The 18,196-nt window shown below is 43.9% G+C and overlaps 3 protein-coding genes across 4 annotated transcripts; 1 reads left to right on the top strand and 2 right to left on the bottom strand.

Annotated features, from left to right (window-relative positions):
- Positions 1-623: 623 nt before the first annotated feature.
- Positions 624-6,977, top strand: LOC112286651 (uncharacterized). Of its 2 annotated transcripts, none has more exons than XM_090252911.1 (11): positions 624-762; positions 893-1,243; positions 2,187-2,227; positions 2,346-2,481; positions 2,954-3,083; positions 3,381-4,135; positions 4,280-4,610; positions 4,787-5,078; positions 5,252-5,401; positions 5,521-6,045; positions 6,282-6,977. In XM_090252911.1, the coding sequence occupies exons 2-11, from the start codon at positions 1,072-1,074 to the stop codon at positions 6,594-6,596; spliced, it is 2,847 nt and encodes a 948-aa protein (XP_090109037.1). In that variant the 5' UTR covers positions 624-762; positions 893-1,071; the 3' UTR covers positions 6,597-6,977. The 2 variants fall into 2 exon arrangements, with proteins under 2 accessions (XP_090109037.1, XP_073392309.1); XM_073536208.2 differs by having other exon boundaries at positions 6,279-6,977.
- A 1,184-nt stretch (positions 6,978-8,161) lies between these two features.
- On the bottom strand, positions 8,162-10,498 carry LOC112286652 (uncharacterized). Its single transcript, XM_024528747.3, has 6 exons — positions 10,225-10,498; positions 9,368-9,495; positions 9,114-9,217; positions 8,916-9,003; positions 8,727-8,788; positions 8,162-8,382 (listed from the first exon to the last, which is right to left on the bottom strand). The coding sequence occupies exons 1-6, from the start codon at positions 10,335-10,337 to the stop codon at positions 8,230-8,232; spliced, it is 648 nt and encodes a 215-aa protein (XP_024384515.1). The 5' UTR covers positions 10,338-10,498; the 3' UTR covers positions 8,162-8,229.
- A 2,329-nt stretch (positions 10,499-12,827) lies between these two features.
- LOC112286550 (uncharacterized) lies at positions 12,828-18,130 on the bottom strand. Its single transcript, XM_024528513.3, has 14 exons — positions 17,913-18,130; positions 16,941-17,059; positions 16,494-16,605; positions 16,247-16,329; positions 16,068-16,133; positions 15,816-15,913; positions 15,469-15,587; positions 15,129-15,169; positions 14,679-14,767; positions 14,404-14,572; positions 13,989-14,105; positions 13,757-13,801; positions 13,428-13,538; positions 12,828-13,309 (listed from the first exon to the last, which is right to left on the bottom strand). Exons 1-14 carry the CDS (start codon positions 17,956-17,958, stop codon positions 13,184-13,186), a joined length of 1,341 nt encoding a protein of 446 aa, XP_024384281.1. The 5' UTR covers positions 17,959-18,130; the 3' UTR covers positions 12,828-13,183.
- Between the last annotated feature and the right edge of the window lie 66 nt (positions 18,131-18,196).

Here is an 18,196-nt window from a genome sequence, read left to right as displayed (position 1 = left end):
TGAGAGCCCAATTGCTCCACAATGCAAATCAATGGCTACGTCAAAAATAAATATTCTATAAATTATGGAGAATGTTAAATTGACCCAGATTTTTATTAAATTGACCTATCTATGATAGAGAATATGGTAATTATGATGAATGTGGAGAATTGAATTTAGAGGTCATTTTTTTTTTTTTCTTTTTCTTTCATGATGGTTAGAACAAGTGGGTCAATTTAGTAAAAGATTGGGTCTATTTAACATTCCCCTAAATTACTTGAAAGACACAACTCCATCTTTTTCTAGTTTTAGTGAATCCCTACCCCACCCATTTAATGGCTGCCAACAACGACGCCCTGATTGGATGGATGGCTGCCAACAACGACGCCCTGATTGGATGGATGGCTGCCAATAACGACGCCGTGATTGTTCGTTGAGATTGAATCCCCTGACGCAACTCCCCCTTTAATAACAGAAACGAGTTTATAGTGCTCTCTCTATCCAAGTATGATATAGTATGAATGATGGGCTTGTCTGGAAATGGGCGAGGAATCGCAGAGTGCCCGGATTCTCACACACAACACCCAAATTGCGACGTGAGGATCGGAGTGGAGGCGCCGAATGAGAACTCACCGCGTCGGGACTGCGTTTGCGAGAGACCTGATGTGGCGGTGTGAACGGGTGGGCATGAGCCATGAATTAGGGTTGGGAGCCCACGTCTCCCGGCCCGCGAGGCCATCTCCGACTGATTGATTGCATTCAGCTCGTATCGCAGCTGCGTCGGTGTTTATTCTGTTTTTTTTGTTTTTTGTTTTTTTTGTTTTTTGTTTTTTTTGTTTTGTTTTGTTTTGTTTTTTTTTTCCGTTGTTTCCATGTTGTCGCAGAGTCTTACTGTCCCCCTTGTCTTGACCAGCCCCCCAACTCCGCCCCATCTTACCTTGCGCTAGTTCACTGTGGGTATTCGAAGTCCTGAGGTCTTTGGGTTCGATCATCGGACCCATTCTGGGACGTTTGTGAGGAGCGTCGGCACAGGGGGAGGCTGTCGCAGAGGCGAGGTGCAGGCGGGGCGCTGCTGCTGCACTGTCCACCAAGATGAGTAGCGGGAAGGGCAGCGGCGGCGGTGCCGTCCAGGTCCCGGCCAGCACCAAGAAAGTGGTGCAGGACCTCAAGGAGGTGGTCGGCAACAGCGAAGATGAGATCTATGCCATGCTCAAAGAGTGCAACATGGACCCGAACGAGACCGTGCAGCGGTTGCTGAATCAAGGTGCGCGACTGGACCTCGGTGGGGTGGATCGCTCTTGTGTTGCGGAGGGAATGTAATACCGCGCAGTGAATCGTTGTTGGGACGAGAGTTTTTAGCGGAGATTTGCACGATGGTGATCGTGATCAGTCGTCTGGCCCTCCATGGATAGATCCTCTTGTAGAGCATGGCCTGATCGTTGGCTGCATGATTGAGCTCGAACCCCGTATCCTGCGCTGCTCGAAGGGTTGAGCTTCTTGCTTGCGAGCGATCGGAGTACTGTTGATGCAATGTCGTGATGCACGACTTTGGGTTGCTTCACCGCGGTTGCGAGTTGGATCCTATACTGAATAAAGGGAACATCTTGGTAGTTCTGCGATGTAATTTGATTGGGAGGTAGGTCGGTAGTCTCTATGCATTGATTTCCTTGAGGGATAGATTGCGGACGAGACTCTAGGAGCTTGGTATCACGTGGCGCGGGTTGTGTAGCATTTGTGGAGCTTAAGGAATAGTGGGATTGTGGTGGGGACGGTGCCTGATACCGTTGAGTGTGGCAAGGACGGCTTGGGTGTGTTTGTTGTAGTGGAATCGTTTTTTTTTTTTTTTTTTTTTTTTTTTGGATCCCAGTGGACGGAGAGGATTTGCTGGCATTGAAATGGTGAAAGCCCTAATTGGTTAGTTCATTAACCAGTTCAGTTTAGGTATTGACAAGGGTGATTGTTTTGTGGATGGTAGAGTATGTGGGTTGTGTCGTTGATGGTTTTTTTTTTTTTTTTTTTTTTTTTTTTTTTTTTCGCCAGGAGATTTTAAAGGTGCACCTTTCCGTGCGCATTGCCGATTTAAATTTTTTCCTTAAGAATGAACATTATTGAATTAGCAAGGTGGTGATTTTGGTTTCACAATAGGTCGGGGCAGGTGGAGCGGGAGGGTGTGAATAGATGTACTAACGATGAGTTTGACGATGCAGATTCGTTTCACGAAGTGAAGAGGAAGCGGGATAAGAAGGAGGTGAGAAATGGTGGAGGGTAGGAGCTAAGTGGTGGCATTATGATTTCGGAGAGTAAAGCTGTGAGTGGGTTGAGAGAGCGAGATGGTGTATCTGACGCCCGTGTGCACGATGGTACAGCGGAGTGGAGAGGCGAAGGATCGAGACGCGGACATGAAGGTACGACCTGGGAGTGGTGGTTACACTAGGGTAGCTGGGCGTGGCGGTGGTGGAAGAGGGGGTTCCTTGCCGCGTTACGGTGCGCAGGGTTCACAGGGTGAGTGTCATTGCTCCTTTCACATCGTCTCTTTCGCTGAGTAGGTTATGGTCTCTGCAGAGGAATTCTAGAGCGAGTCGTATATGGAGATAACAACAGAGTTAGTGGTTAGCCATTTCGCAGCGTGACTCTACTTTGTCCAGCTAATCAGCTTAGGTAGCAGGTAATTGAGTGGGTCACATGATACAGATTTTATGGGCAGTCATGTCAGACGTGCGTAATGGTAAAAGTTTTAGGTTCAGTAATCTCTACCATCGGATCACCGCAGGTCCTGTGAAAGGTTATGATGCTGAAGAGATTGATCAGCCAATATACTCAAAGAATGCTTGATGTGATGTGATGAGACGGCTTGGCGTGTGAGAATTGAGCGGGCAGTGTACTACATGTGTATTATTAGAATTGTGGCTTTGAGGGTGGCTGGGTGGGTTTTGGGAAGGGTGGAGTGATATCTGGGGTGTTTTGGACTGCTCAGAGTATGGCCGTGGGCGGGGTCGACCGTATGCAAGGGAGAATGACATTCATCCTGGTTCAGGCGGTTCAAGCGCAGTTTCACTCTCGAGCCCTGCAAACGCTCCAGCCAAGCCGTCGGGCGCAGCTCCCACGTAAGCGTGATATACGAGAGATTGAAAATGAGTCGTTGGAAGAAGAATGCCACCTCGCACGGGGACACCGACATCGCTGTGCAGGATTTGAGCTAAAGCTTCAGCTTGGAGAGTATTCTTGGTGTTGTATGTGGCGGCACTCCAATTTGAGATGCCTTTGGATTATTGTTTTGGTGATGTGGGGCGGACTGAAGGGTAGATTGTGGAGTGGAGTGCTGATAATCGATTGGGCACTTCAGTTTTAGAGGCGTTGGTTTTGGAGGATGAGTTTTCGAATTCTGTGGCTGTGAATTGCAGCTCTAGGCCGTCTCCAACAGGCGCAGCAGTACCAGTTCAGGTCTCGAGTGCAGGCAATATAAGCTCGGCAGGAGCAGCAAGTGGAAGCAACGGTCAAGTGAGGCCCTCACTAACCCCGCAAGGAGCATGGGCATCAGGACACGGCACAATTGCAGACCTATTGAAAGCACGAGCAGTTCCTCCCCCACCTCCCGTAAACCTCCAAGCATCGGCTGCTTCTCCAGCCGTTCCAGCCGTCGAACTGGTTGTGACTGAGTCGTACCCAGCGGCCTCAGCCACTGTAGCATCTGTATCATCACCGGAGTCCTCAGAGTTTTGTTCGTCAACTCCGGACCCGGTGCTACAAACTTCGGCAGACTCGTGGGCCATGGGCGCTAAAAGTGCAGTTGGATCGGTGGGCAACCAGCGGCCGATTGGAGACCAGCCTGTAAGTTGGACTGGAGCTGATGCTGAGGTGAGCCTGGATTCAATCGCAGCGTCCCCATCCGCTCAAGCAAGCGCTATCCCAGCAGCCATTGAGTCAGGAAATTTGGAGGTGGAGGTGGAGATGGAGTTGGCAGCAGCGAGACCGTCTTCTCATCCTCCTGCGGCGGCGCCTGCACCGTCAAGTCGAGACGCGAGCGCAGACAATGCTGCCGTGAGCATGGAAGCAGGTACCTCGCAAGGACATGGGTCAATGAGCGCACTGGGCGGGAACCAGTTAAACAAAAGGCCTTTGTATGTGTCCTCGCAGCAGCCCATGGGCACTCAGAAAGGTAAGAGTTCGTTATATGGTTATAAGAGTTGGTGGACAATGGCATATCATGGATGATCATAGGAGTTGGGTATTCTCTTTGAAATTTAGGAATGTTGATTAGACTGTTTTGATTGGCTGACGAACGTAATTGGGGAATTTGCAGCTGTGGGCGGCGGCGGTTCTGAGTGGATGGGAAAAGCTTCAGGGCATAGCTCGCTGATATCGTCATCGGACGGTGGTTCTCAGGGTCTGGGTACCGTGGACCCGACGAGCATAGCACAAGCCTACCAGTCTTTGAATATACAGGACGATGAGCCGGTAATTATACCGACGCACCTCCGAGTGCCGGAGGCTGACCGTTCGCATCTGAGCTTCGGCAGCTTTGGGGCCGATTTTAGGACGAGCTCTGGGCTTGCAGAAGTTCAGGAGACCAAGAAGCACGTGGAGACGATTGCAGCGGATGAGGCTTCCATCGAGTTGCCGGCTCCTTCGAGGTCAGATCTTGAGGTTGCAGTTGAAATGGGGTCTGTCGCAGAGTTAAGTGCATCGTGCTTTCATTTTTGTGGATCGCCAGTAGGTGTGTTGGCTAGGAGTGAATGTGTGGTGATGCAGCGAAAGGGTTGTGTGGTGTGTGCATGCGAACTGATAGTTGAAAATGGATGGGTTTCAGCGTCGAGACCCAAGTGGAGATGGTGCAGTCGTATGGGCTGCAGGAGGTGGCGACTCCGCTGGAGAACATGCGCGCGAGCGCGGAGGCGCCATCAGTGGCTAACCAAGCTCCGGTAGTTTCAGTCCAGGAGCAGCACACGAAAGCAGATCCGGTGGTGCAGCAGACACCTTACTTCTTGGGGGCTTCAAACTATCCTGGGTTTGGACTGATGCCACAAATGCCCGGCGGTCAGTATGGGTATGAGCAAGCGGAGTCGGCACCTCAAGACATACCTCGGATTCCAAATGTGGTGGTATGTGATGAGCATGTGGTGTCGTTCGTCGTGTTTACTTTATCTTTGTTTTCTGCCCTTCTTTTAGTTATGGAGACTGGACGTAGGTGCAATTGTATGTGCGTGACGTTTTGTGGGTAAATCGTCAAGTATGTGACTGACTTGCTTGGTACTGCGGTTTTGATTCTACTCAGCCGACGTACGATCCGACAACGAGTTACTACACTTCAGCATTCCCCGGAGTAGAATCCGATCGGCTTAATTCTCATTATGTTCCGACGTCCTCGAGCAAATATTCTGGAAATATTGGTCTGATGGCAACTCCCTCTCTTCTATCTCCGGAGGTGAGTAATCGGGACCACTGGTTTGGAATAGGAAGAGTGTGGTTGTGATGTTTTTGAGGGACCTGTATTCTGAGGGGCATTGATGATGCGATTGTGACGAGGCTTATTTGGTTGTGCAGGGAGGCAATCCGATGTTAGCTTCTGCAACACCAAGCGCTAGTGCTGCGCAGAGTTCGCAACCGGGAAGCGACGTGCAGACGGCACAAGTGGTGCCGCAGCAGGCTTTGCCGTTGCATTACTCGCAGCCTCCTTCAGCTCATTACGGGAATTACGTGAGTTATCAGTATATGCCAGCGAATTACCCTCTCATGCAGCCTCCGTATCCGCATCACGTATACAACTCGAGCAGCACAGCCTATGCCCAGCCTCTTGCAGGTTCCATATACACTCCTGCAGCCGCGGTATCGTCTTTCCCAGCGAGTGGAGTGACGGCTGTGAAGTATCCGATGCCCCAGCACAAGCCCGGTGCTACGGCTGGAAACGTTCCTCATTCTGCGCCTTATTCCGTAGGATATAAAGACTACATTACAACTCCTTCGGGATATGCGTCGAGTCCCGCGGTGACAGCTGGGACCAACTCTGGATACGAGGACGTGAACGCATCGCCTTACAAGGACAGCACTCTGTACATTCCGAGTCAGCAGGTAAGGCGATGCATCCCAAGAGTTGTGGGAGAGTAGAAAGTGAGGGTGGGCATGACGGAATCGTGGTTGTGAGTCGGTTGTCCCTGGGATCGTCTGCCGTGTTAATCTGTAGGGATGGCTCCGCACTTTTGGTTTCCTTAAGTTTGGATGATATTGTTGCATACGGTAGGCGGTGTGGTGCAGTTGGCGAGGCGCTGAGAGACAGAGCTAATACTGTGTACGTTGTTTGTCAGCAGGGAGACGGTTCGACGGTTTGGATCCAGACCACGATGCTTCGGGACATGGGACCTTCAGGGTCTATGCAGACGAGCTCATACTATAATGTAGCGGGACAAGGTCAGCTTAGCGGATACGCACACTCTCAGCAACCGACGCACGGGCACGCGCACCCAAACGCGGCGTATTCTAACTTGTACCATCCGTCACAGATAGGGCCAGCTCCGAGTCACCAGATTCTTCAACAGCCCCAAGGCATGGGAAGCGGAGGGGGAAATAATCAAGCAGGAGCATACCAACGTACACAACGGGCATGGAACACTTCGAACTATTAGTGGGCTGGGGTTATTTAGAATGTTCAAACATGCAGAAATGATGTAATTTCAGTGCCTCCTGTATGCCTAAGGGATGCTGACGGGATTGGGAGCATCGATGATCTCCACGCCACATTTAGATCATGGCAGCTGGGTGAGGCGGAAAGGGGTGAGGGTGATGGCCTATGAAGAGTGTAAATACAAGTTAGACGAAATAGTAGGATGGGTATGGCGGATCCAACCGTTGTCCTTGCCACAAATTTTGAATCACTGGCACACTAAAAAAAACTTTAAAACTTTGAGCTTTAACTCGCTTATGCAAATCACATGATAGATCAATAGAATGACCGAACATTGTGGAAGCAGACAGTAAATCGAGGTGCCATTTTCTTGTGATGATAAGTTTTATGTTCGTGTCTGGGCTGTATCTATTGAAACCATTCCATATCAACTGATCTTAAACAGATCGATTTTGCTACGCTGTGGGATAGTACCTCTAGCTTTGAATGAAAGCTGGGGAATGATTTAATGGGCAGACACTGAGTATGTGCTTTAAGATTTTCTGGCTGAGATTCAATAAGGAGTCAAAGAGAAAGTCACTAAACGTCAATCATAATTACTACATCATAATTGACAGTCATGTTTTCTCTCCCACAACGTTCAGGGGCACATGGCTGCAACTGATGACAAATTGAAACCAAATCAGAACTTTATTAGATAATTGTCTCATCAGTGGTCTAGGTGAAGAGTCTAAACTGATTAATCAATGAACACTGCAGGCAGACTGTTCACAATACTCTACCAAAATATTAATCATCTCGCTTCACCAACTGTTTTGATCGATAGAATTTTCCTCGATATCAGGGCTAAGGCGATGAACGCTGTCACATTTCTCAATCACATTATTAATACTCGTAAAAATCTCAAGTCTGGGTTGTTGACTCATCCCGGTGACGAACCTACACACAAGAAAATGTCAACGTTAGGGACGAAAGCCCAGGACTCCAACCGAGCAGACAGGTTAAGTATATCCTGCCCCACCCAAACATAGTGCAGTTGTCAAGGAGGTTAAAGGGAGTTCCAACAAAGCTTGCAAACACGAGACGAACTAGACATGGATTATTTCAACACTGCTCCCTTGAATGAAACGTTACTGGGTCGATGCAACTTCAAATTTGTGAAAAAGCCCAGAATATTGCCAGAAGCGAGTCATCAAGTACTTCTAAAATCTAATAGCAAACATTCAGCTCAAGACTGAGAGCTGAAGAAAGTTGGATTCGAACTGTGCATCCACTTGCAGAAATAGAATGAGACTCCCAGCAACAGATTCCCGCTTACTCCCATCACTCAAGCATAGAGAATCTCAAACCAACATTTCAAATCTCAGCTCAACCTCGAATAATAGTTATCGCATACCAGAACAATCACAACAAGCGATATAACACATACTAACGAGAGAAAACAATATAAAAATGTCACTGACTAAAGTTAGACGGCCAGGCTCTCTCAGACCTTGAGGAAACTGAGACGTGAAAGGCTTGTGTGCCAAGTGCACCACATCCATGCAAGAAGAGAACAACATGCCATTTGAAATTGAAACAGGACAGGCTGCATCATCACAATAGTATTAACTACATAGAACAATGAACAGATGTCACATAAAATCCTCTTCCAATTCCGCCAGGGATTTTCCCTTGGCAGCAATATCCTTATTAGATGTCATCTTCTCCTGAACCATGAGCCTTGTGTAGCTCCGAAGTTCTGCCTGCTTCTCCTTTTCCAACCGCTCTATTTCTTCTCGCCGTTTCTGCATTTGAATTCAAAATCGTCAAAACTCGCTTTAACCCTGCAAGTGACTATCACCTTATCTCACCTGCTCTAATCAATCTGAGTATCCAATCGCCAGTTTTCAGATTCAGACGTTGAACAGGGCGAATGAAAACAAAACAAACTACATCCACTACCGCAAAACTCAGAGGACTTTCCACCAACGATTAAGTACTCCTATTGGAATGAAATCAATCGCTTCGGCTTGATTATACGGTCGGGAGTATGAACGAGTAAAAGTGGGGCACAAAAATCTCTAACAAGACTTGATCCCATGCAAACTCGACAGAAATATGAAGATATCCAAAGGTAGAGGGATTATACCTTCTCCTTGATATGTGCCTTCCGTTCATTTCTCTCTGCAGCGTTGTAGGCTTCCCTTTCAGCTGCATCCGGCAGATTCAACGAGCATGTCAACACACAGCATTAAAAGGAAGCATTTTGGTTCGCTGAAAACATGGTAGCTAGCTGAATAAAGTAATAAATAAATCAAAGACACAGGGGCAATCGCACCTTTCAAGTCAGGAGTCTGCTCGGTTTTAGTCTTGTTCAACCGATTCACAATTTCATTCTTGCGTGTCTCAACCTTGACTGTACGCACCTGCCATAAGGCCGTACCAACTTAGTCTAATTCGAGGTCCATGAACCTGAAGATATCAATAGTACACCAATCTTTGTTGAAAACAAAGACAAGGGTCTACAAACTCTTACAAGCTTGGAGTTATGAAAGCCAACTTGGCCAACGTCCATGCTTTGAGTCTTCCTCAGATTATACCACGGTGTGTAAACAACATCCAAGTTGTTGAGTTTATTACCTACACAAAGTATCACCTACCTATGCATCAGGGCAAGCCTCAACAATGAAATCATCCGCTCGACTACAAGCAGTGCATGAAATAGTTCTCCCAAAAATTCCACTCTCCTCATCAAATGAAGCGTAACTTTAGAACCTCATGCTAACATACCTTGGATGGAGTTGGCCTTCACGAGCTGAGCACAATCTTCTAAAAGCTCAGGGCTGATCATCTCCATAGTTTGGCCCTTGTGCATTCTCAGGTAGACATGAGCAGATGACAGCTTATCCACATGGAACCTGGGCCAACAATGAAGCTCCTCATTATTGTTACGACGACTGCACTTGTCCCACATGGACTCAAAGCATGAAAAATCACTGCTGAACGTCAATCCCATATCAGTCACAGGGGAGAGAAAAAAAAAAAAAAAAAAAAAAAAAAAAACTCTCCTGACTCCTGAACGGAAGTAGCTCCATATTGCAAACGACAATCTAAAAGAAAAATTATGCTGTCAAGGGCGTTGCACGTCCTCACAGCAACTTTGGTAACGTAAAGAGGATTAAGTAGAATGCGCATCGACCAGCACACAAATTTAAGTGTCTAAAGCGCTGAATGCTTGTAGTGAATGATCTTATTTTTCAATCAATCGATAGATCACGGCTAATCCAATTCGCAGGCGTCGCCATCCGCCGAAAAAAAAACCACCTCTATAATTCAATTCAGCTGGCCCTGTGAACGCGAAAGATGTAACCCAATCCCTAACATCAACGCAATTACTCCCTCCCCACTCACGACAACGTCTGCAAACTCCAAAACTACCCGACTCAACAAAACAAGAATCCACTCCAATCTAAACCAAACTGCACAAACAAGCACCAAAATTCGAAAGCGCAAAGCTTCCACCGAATTCGAAGTAGAGGTTCCCTTTGCAATGCCACAAATTACAACCGAACCCTAAGTTCACGAAACATCGCCACAATCTGAAGCACAATCATACTCATTGCCAAGAGCTCGAAAACGGAACGCACCAGATATCCTCCGGTAGGCCATACTTGATAAGGTCCTCGTTCTCGTGCTTGTCGAGGCCCATGTAAATAACATAGTCCCCGCATTCGGGACGTGCCTTGAAGTAGTACACCATGATGACAACACCAATCTAACTCTCCTTCACAAATCCACGCACCGTGAATCGGAGACGGAGGCGTGCGGAAGAACCGTCAGAAGCGCGAGTTTGACGTCGAGGTGCTCGCTCTCCGTTGGCTTTGTGCTCTCATGGCGGCGATTGCGACACAAGGGGAAGAAGAAGACGTGCAATTGAAAGGCCGGCAGCAGAGTGTACTGAATTAGTAGTGACGACATCGACGACGACGACGCCCGTGGACCATCGCCAAAACAGAGCGGAGTCGCTGATGCCCACAATCTCCGCTTTATCTCTGTTCCTGTAGGCACTTCTTACCCTAATCTATCGACTAATCCAGCATTTTTCCAGCGTTAATCCAGTGTTATGGAGCTCAAGCAAGGTGAGTAGTAATTCTGGGTCTGCAACAGGAATTGGGACAATGAATTTGCCGAATTAGTGACCAATGGATTTTAATTCCAAAAAATTAAACATGTGTACGTAATCAAACTTAAACCACTTTAAAAAATTCTTTCTACTTCATTTGAATGGTCGTTTGTAAAATCATTAGCAAGCATAATTGAGGTTTTATTTCCATTTTGCTCTTGTGATGTTACAGATTCTTGAGTTTTGATTTGATGAGGTATAAACTGAATCATGGATTATGCTAATTTTGCACTCAAACTAGCGTATCACTGATGGAGTATTTTGATTTCTTTAGAAAATGAAGAGTTGATATATTTATACACATTGCAAACTGCATTAAAATTTCCAACATTATTCTTTAAAAATTAGAGTTTCAGAAACTATTCATGCATGTTTTTAGATGAGGTAATACCAAGTTTACATGTGTTTTACATTGTTTGATAAGATCCAACTAGTATCAATTTGAATAATTATAATTTAAGGTTTGACACTAACTTCTACAACTTACATATACATAAAATTATAATATGTATTATGAAATAAATATTTTTTTAATACTTTTATTATTCAAATAACATATAGCATATGAAAATAATTTATGTATTTTTTTATTAAAATTTTATTAATTTATTCTAAAATCAATCTTAAAAATCAAATATTTCAGTAGAATATATAATAGATTTATCAAGTTGTACTATGTATAATAAAATCTCAAAATCCTTACTTTAATAAATTATATTATATTTGAACAAGTTAATATTATTGAAGAAAAGATAAGTAGGAAGTATCAACACTTAGCATTACTAAAGTTATACACAAAGAAAAGTATAGAGTAAGATGAATCTCACTTTCAATACCCATTACTTATGGAAGAGGGATTATATCTCATGTAAATAAACTTCATTTATAATCATCTTCATCCTACTTTCTTTCATCCAACTAAATCCTATATTCCTCTTAACCTAGCTACTACCATAATAACTTGTATTAAACATGTATTATCTTTTGACCATTAGCAACATACTAAGGTTAAACTCTAAATGGTGGTAACCAATCCTAGGTTTGTTGATCTTCAACAAATATTAATAGTAGATTATTCTAGAGCAACAAGTCAAATTATTCTAAAATATCTATAAGGTATGTAGGTAGAATAGTACAAGGAGCATGCATCTTAATTTACTAGTTATTAAATTTTGTATATGTTGTTTTGACTTATTGAATCCTCCATTCTTCTCCTTTATTTTCTATTGAATTACTTTTCTCTCTTCACCTTCCTCTAGACTATTTTTCCAAATTATATTAACAAGCATGCAAAAATAATTTGGACTTGTCAATTTTTTTTAATTAAATGAACATAAATTTTTAATAAAATGAACATCAATTTCTAATAATTATCCTCCTTAGTGCTTCATTTGGGGGTGATTTCTCTCCAACCATACATCAAGGATTGACTCTATTGAATTTTTAATTTTATCCATTTTTCCAAATATTTCTATTGTGAGTACCACTTTAAAAGCATTTAAATGTAGATGACTACACATATTCTACAGCCTTACATAATATTCCATCCAACATAAAGTATATTGGACTTTTACATCCAATACATTTTTATTTTTATTTTTATGTTTTTTTACATTTTACATACACTTTGTTAAACTTCCATGGTCTATCATCAATTAGATGTATCACTTAGATAGGTAGACGTGCATGAAGAAAAACCCCCTACCTGCTTTGTACCAATATTGCTCACACTGAAGTATATTGCTTTCCGGTATTAAACAGTTTTAATGAAAATTTAAGGAACAAAGCCACACTTGCACTACAAAGCGCACTACTAAACAAAAAGCAAGTCAATCTTTACTCCAGTCCACTTCATTACAGTCGTTCTAACGAAGGAGTGCGAGAAAGACTCGCAGCGCCTCCAAGTTCGAAGATCTGCTCAGAGCTGGAGTCCTTCCAAATGGATTGGTATACGAACCAGGTAGAACTGCCAAAACTCAGTACTTCACTATCATTAGATTCTTCGAGGATCGGCAGTTCCTAAGATCTTGGATGAACCGACATTTACATCAGAACTGAAAATGGAACTTTTGACAAAATATTGTAATCCGTGTTGCACAAAACAATACGTATTCGTTCTGCAGTTTGAGCAGAATCGATAGAGCCATGAGGGACATCATGAAAATATAATCTATTTTCTTGTTCATTAATTGGTGACCCATAACTTTTTTTACGGTGGAAATAACCTCTACACTCGTCTCTGAACATTCGAATCCCCATGTGTGTTTAACATGAATGCTTCAAGAGTCCACATCCATGAATAAGCTTCTATTTAGCATGCGTTACCAGGAAGAGATGTTACTACTAAACTTCAGGTGCTTACAATACCACGCGGACACAAACAGCACATCTATTACGCGGGAAGCCGGTCATCTAGTGAAGTTCTAGAAGGTTGGTAGGTTTATGTAGAACTTGGTGTTGCTATAGTCTTCCAAAAGAGGGTTGAACCCATCCAATGTTTTGGTCTTGTCCACTTGAGCGCACTGCTCCATGAACTCAGCAGACGTGACCTGCCAACCATTCCACCAAACAACTACCACCTTAAAAATCAACTTTAAGAAACAGGTAGAAATAATGTAGGAGGTTTAAAATGTGATGCCCTGAGCTCCTCGTCCAGTAAGTGCTTACCACCGTTGAAATGCGTTCGCTCGTTTCCGTCTTCGCGAACAAAGTTGCAGAATAATGATCCAAGCGTTCCAACAGTTGAAAATCTGTTGGAAAAAAAATGTCGGCGTTTCCCTAATAATACACAACCATTAGTTATTTCCTTAATCCACTTTGATTCATCTCATATCCAACGTGATGAAACTGAAAAAAAGGTTCCAGGACAGGCCCACATCATGATTAAGTTAAGCTTGTCATTATGTGATGTACAAGAAAGTAAATTTTATAGATTCTAGTTCCAAAAATCCTTAGATTGTCCGTAAGAGGAACAAAGCGATAAGAGAAGGATATACCATAGCCTCCAGGTAAGTAGAATGGTCCTTGGTCTCTCCATTTTCCTACAAAAGAAGGAAGATGCATTCCACATCAGGAAACACACCAACTTATCGCCTTTTAGTATCAATATGACATAGAACCCGCGTTCTTTATTTTCCATCAGCCTGAAGTTGAATTTTTGACTTCGTATACTCAGTCATCACCATGGTTTGCTGGAAAGGTAATATAAAATAAGGCATAAGAAAATACCTTGCTGGCCACAATAGGTGCACGTGCTCCAGAGATAGTGACGTCAGGCAGACTGCTAAAATCGGAAGTTATGAGAGCCATGTTGGGGCGCATCCTGTGAAGAGTTTCTAGTAATTGCTGTGGGATAAAAGGCAGCCGTTAGCAATAAAATATATATTTGCTACGCAGCTCCTACACAGCTGGTACATAACCAGAAAAAAACCTAAGTAATGTTTCAGTGTGCGCGTATCAACAGAAAAAGGAAAGCCTAGATTAAAATGTAATTCAGCATTCGCAATTTAATCAACAAAGCCAGTACCCCCTTAAATCAAAAAATCATCTGAGACTTTTCTCTTAGTGTAAAAAGCTAGCCAATTTACAGTATAACTGCGAGTATCCAAGAAAGAATCATCTGTGATGAGGAACCAGTTAGTACCAGGCATCCAGTGGGTATCCATGAGAGCTCAGCCAAATGAAGCAATCTGGATAATGAAGATTTTGCAGATGCCACTAGAGATGAGGTTCCAGAAACTGCAGTTGTCACATCAAGGCATCGTTTGATAAGAGGATCTTGAAGAGGCCGCCGCTCCTCTACATAATTTTTGCTGCAAATCAACATTATTATTGTTAGACAGATTTCTAGCGCATGACTTCAACAATCACATCGAACAACAGATACTACTGGTGCCCAGCAGAATCGCACATACACACCTAGTCTGGTCCTGTACAACCCATGTTTCTAACCAAGGGGACTTGGGTGTCTCCCTGTAAACCAGGTCGTGAGGGAGGTTGTCCAACACCTGCAAGGTCCAAGTTCAAATAATAAGATTCAAATGGAGACTCATCCCACAAAACCATAGTAAGGCTGAGTTCCTAGAACGTAACCTGATCATGATATTAAGCAACAATTTCAAAATAGGGAATAAATGGTCGCTGCTGTAATGGCAGCCAATAACTCAACACCTCACATCATAATAAGTGACTCTTTCTGGCTAAATCTAAGACTCGAAGCTCGAACAGTCATGTATTAAGAAAGTAAAGTTAGATCATGTTAACATTTCGGGATGATACCATGGAGACTAATGCAGGGACATCTCGAATATCTAATATAATATAAGGGAATTTGGGTTGCTACAGACATTAGATGGGATGGAGAAGCACCTCGAACATTATTATATAACAAGGACTAGCATTCACCGTCCCTGCACTTCACCAACTCCCAACACAGTGTTTCAGAATATTCAAGGCGTTAACAGGTTGCCCAGAATCAAACTACAGAATTAACAGAAAAGGTGGTGCAAAAAAGATACTGAAAAAATCATGGCAAAAACGTAGCAGTCGTGAAGATACTAAGGCTAGCATACAGAGAAGCCAGCATGAACACCTAGACATAATACTGGCAATTGACCACTGTAGATTCCTGAATCCTGACTAGTTTTATAAAACATGAGATGCAGTTGCGTCCTGTTCTCACTGATGAACATACAAGACAGAAACATACCCCAGGTCCGTGCATCACTGGCACTTCCGCAATTAACCATGAAATGACCTCTGTGGCTTATTACGGTTTCCACTCGGGCTTTCTGCTTTTTGGCTAATGCAGCACTAATCTCCACTGATCTGCCATGATGAAGATAAGGATATTCTTTGAATAATTTCACACAACAGGACCAAGACATACCCAATTCATCACATATGTATTCGATTCCGAAAACTTGAATCGCGGCTTCATCCAGGACACATACCATAATTACACATACCTCGAATTCATATGTCAATATCTACGAGATTAACAACAGGTATCTGAAATTCGAACGTTAACTGAAGTTAAGAGTTGAGGTCACTCACGTGTAGGTCATACTTTTGTAGACATTAGGCGCCCTAAGTTTGAAATAAGTGAGTATGTTGTTCGCACAGGTTCCAGTCCCTCCCCCAACTTCATATATCTGCAAGTCAAGTTGACCATGATAACAAATAAAACGAGTCTAAAAGTTAACAGCAACTTCAGCAAACTGGTTCTTATTTAACCCTGTTAAAATGTATAGCTACATGAAGGCAGCAAGGTACCTAGTACAAATATTGTTTTCAGGGATCTCATACCTTGAGCGGAGCTGAGGGATCCATAGTACGCAGAATATACTCAGCAACCGCATAACCATACCATGGCTGCAAACAGAATATCAACGGCGAATCAGTCAAGGATTTCAAGCTGCCAAAATAACTTCGTTACTGCAAAAGATTCTTGACACCTACTCGGACGTAAAATGAATGACACTCGCCTGGAAAACTTCCACTGGTGTAAACCATGCTATGTCATGCTGCTTGTACAACTTACTCAAATACTCGTTGTAAGCAGCCCGTCCTGCAACATGTCCAGTTAAAATCCTCTATCACAATCCAGCTAAACAATGCACCTCCATCACAGTCAGGGGCGGAAGAACTGTAAAATTGGAGTTAAATCACAAAGCATGCTGCATAAAGATAAATACAAGATATCCTAAAAAGAAAGTGGAGTATCGAACTTGCCTGGGATGCGATCGAACCTGATTGGCTCTGCTATGGCGCCAACTGCATTAGATTTAGCAGCAAAGTACCCCTTGTGGGGTTCATATAAGGCAGAATGAATGTAGTCCCGAACCTGAAAAGAAGAAACTTATTAATGCAGTGACCCACAAGATTGTCATCAGCACTCAAGAAAAAAGAAAAAAGAAAAAACCAACTAGAGCTACGAGACGCATTTGAACTCTAGCATTAGCTAACATTCAGAGCGTGGTAAGAAGCAGCAAATGCCACCAAAGGCACGAGTATGTAATATTCTAATTATCGCAGGCACAGTTAACCCTGACTGGATTCTCAAGCAATCCATGTCGTAAACTGTAAGAGCTCGTATTGATATGTTTATGGTGTTCTACAAACCATGTGTGTCCAGAAGTTGACACTCTACTATTAACTATTCGAAGGCAGTTATCTTACGAGGAGCCCCTTGTTTTCTGTAGATTCAGCTGCAGCTTCATGAGTCGATATCCCGGCAACGCCACAAAATTGGACATGACCTGCAGGCTTTTGACACCTGACCTGCCCATTGCGAAGCCCTGCAGTCCGAAAAAACCATCGTAAGCCTCAGAGTCATCACCAACACATAATCACAATGCTCTGCATCAAAAATCCAGGGTATATCTGCAAATCGTCAATTAGACGGCTGCAATCTACAGAACGCGCGGCAAGGAAACCGCTGCTTAAGTGGCAGCTGTAAACTTGCAAGTTTGAAAATCCAGAATATGACGTTGGGTATTCGACGCACCGTCTTCTTTCTAGCAACGGCAGAACCCTATTCTATCAAGTGAGTAGCGAGACGGTGTCGTCGAACTACAGATTTAGATAAGCAATGTGATATCCGAACTCGTATTATCTGCCTGGAAACAGCCGAACTCCACGGGTTTCTTTCAATGCAGTTCGAAATCGACATTTATTCCGGAGCAACTACGAATTTTAACAAAGAGCGAAACCATCTACAGCACCCCGACAGACAACGAAGTGGCGGATTAATTATAAGTTCACCAAAATTCTCGCCCAGACTGCATGAGAAGTGCGGGGTTCTTCCACGACAAGGCTAGCTACAGAGGAAATCAGTTGGCCGGTACTACGCAAAAAAAATCCAGAATAAGTTCACTGCAATAGACAACCACCACAAATAATCCGATGCAATATATATATATATATATATATATATATATATATAAATGTGAACAAGATAAAATTACTCACGCAAACCGCAAATCCTTACGAATCATGCGCCCGAGTGCGCAAAAACAACTTCAAACTATCTGAAGCATCTATAGAGCACACATTTGCCAAGCAAGAACAAAATAACTACGCCGATCTTAAATCGCCACGTCCAGACATCAAGGGTAGCTAAATCGGATGCGAAGCAGAACAGAGATATACATGAAGCAAGGTGCCTAAGAACTGGCGGTTGTGCCCTCAATCCCATCTGTCAACTTCTGCAGCGCTGCATCGAAGTGCACGAATTCTGCAACTACGTGAAGCAATGTGATAGATTATTTGCGTTCTGGGGGTCTCGACGTCCTGGGCTTCGGTGAGGGCTGGTACATTCCGTCGATGGACGTAAGCAGTGGATGAATGCTACCGGCTAGTCTTGGGTAGAAGCGAGTGGGTTTCATGAGAGCCATCTTGGGTCCTACTTTCTTCTTCATTCAAACAATTCCATG

Source organism: Physcomitrium patens, chromosome 9 (genome assembly GCF_059467195.1).
Source record: "Physcomitrium patens ecotype Gransden chromosome 9, ASM5946719v1, whole genome shotgun sequence".
Taxonomy (NCBI): Eukaryota; Viridiplantae; Streptophyta; class Bryopsida; order Funariales; family Funariaceae; genus Physcomitrium; species Physcomitrium patens.
This window is presented reverse-complemented; position numbering and strand designations above follow the sequence as displayed.

Excerpts from the sequence above, each read along its gene's own strand:
- LOC112286550 (XM_024528513.3), bottom strand. The coding sequence starts at position 17,958 with ATGGGATTGAGGGCACAACCGCCAGTTCTTAGGCACCTTGCTTCAT. Across the intron at positions 15,914-16,067 it reads ATCCCTCAGCTCCGCTCAAG|ATATATGAAGTTGGGGGAGG; the intron begins GTATGAGATCCC and ends CTTGACTTGCAG. Across the intron at positions 14,106-14,403 it reads GGATACCCACTGGATGCCTG|CAATTACTAGAAACTCTTCA; the intron begins GTACTAACTGGT and ends TTTATCCCACAG.
- LOC112286652 (XM_024528747.3), bottom strand. The coding sequence starts at position 10,337 with ATGGTGTACTACTTCAAGGCACGTCCCGAATGCGGGGACTATGTTATT. Across the intron at positions 9,496-10,224 it reads GGCCTACCGGAGGATATCTG|GTTCCATGTGGATAAGCTGT; the intron begins GTGCGTTCCGTT and ends TTGTTGGCCCAG. Across the intron at positions 9,004-9,113 it reads GCTTTCATAACTCCAAGCTT|GTGCGTACAGTCAAGGTTGA; the intron begins GTAAGAGTTTGT and ends GCCTTATGGCAG.
- LOC112286651 (XM_073536208.2), top strand. The coding sequence starts at position 1,072 with ATGAGTAGCGGGAAGGGCAGCGGCGGCGGTGCCGTCCAGGTCCCGGCC. Across the intron at positions 1,244-2,186 it reads GCAGCGGTTGCTGAATCAAG|ATTCGTTTCACGAAGTGAAG; the intron begins GTGCGCGACTGG and ends TTGACGATGCAG. Across the intron at positions 6,046-6,278 it reads TGTACATTCCGAGTCAGCAG|CAGGGAGACGGTTCGACGGT; the intron begins GTAAGGCGATGC and ends GTTGTTTGTCAG.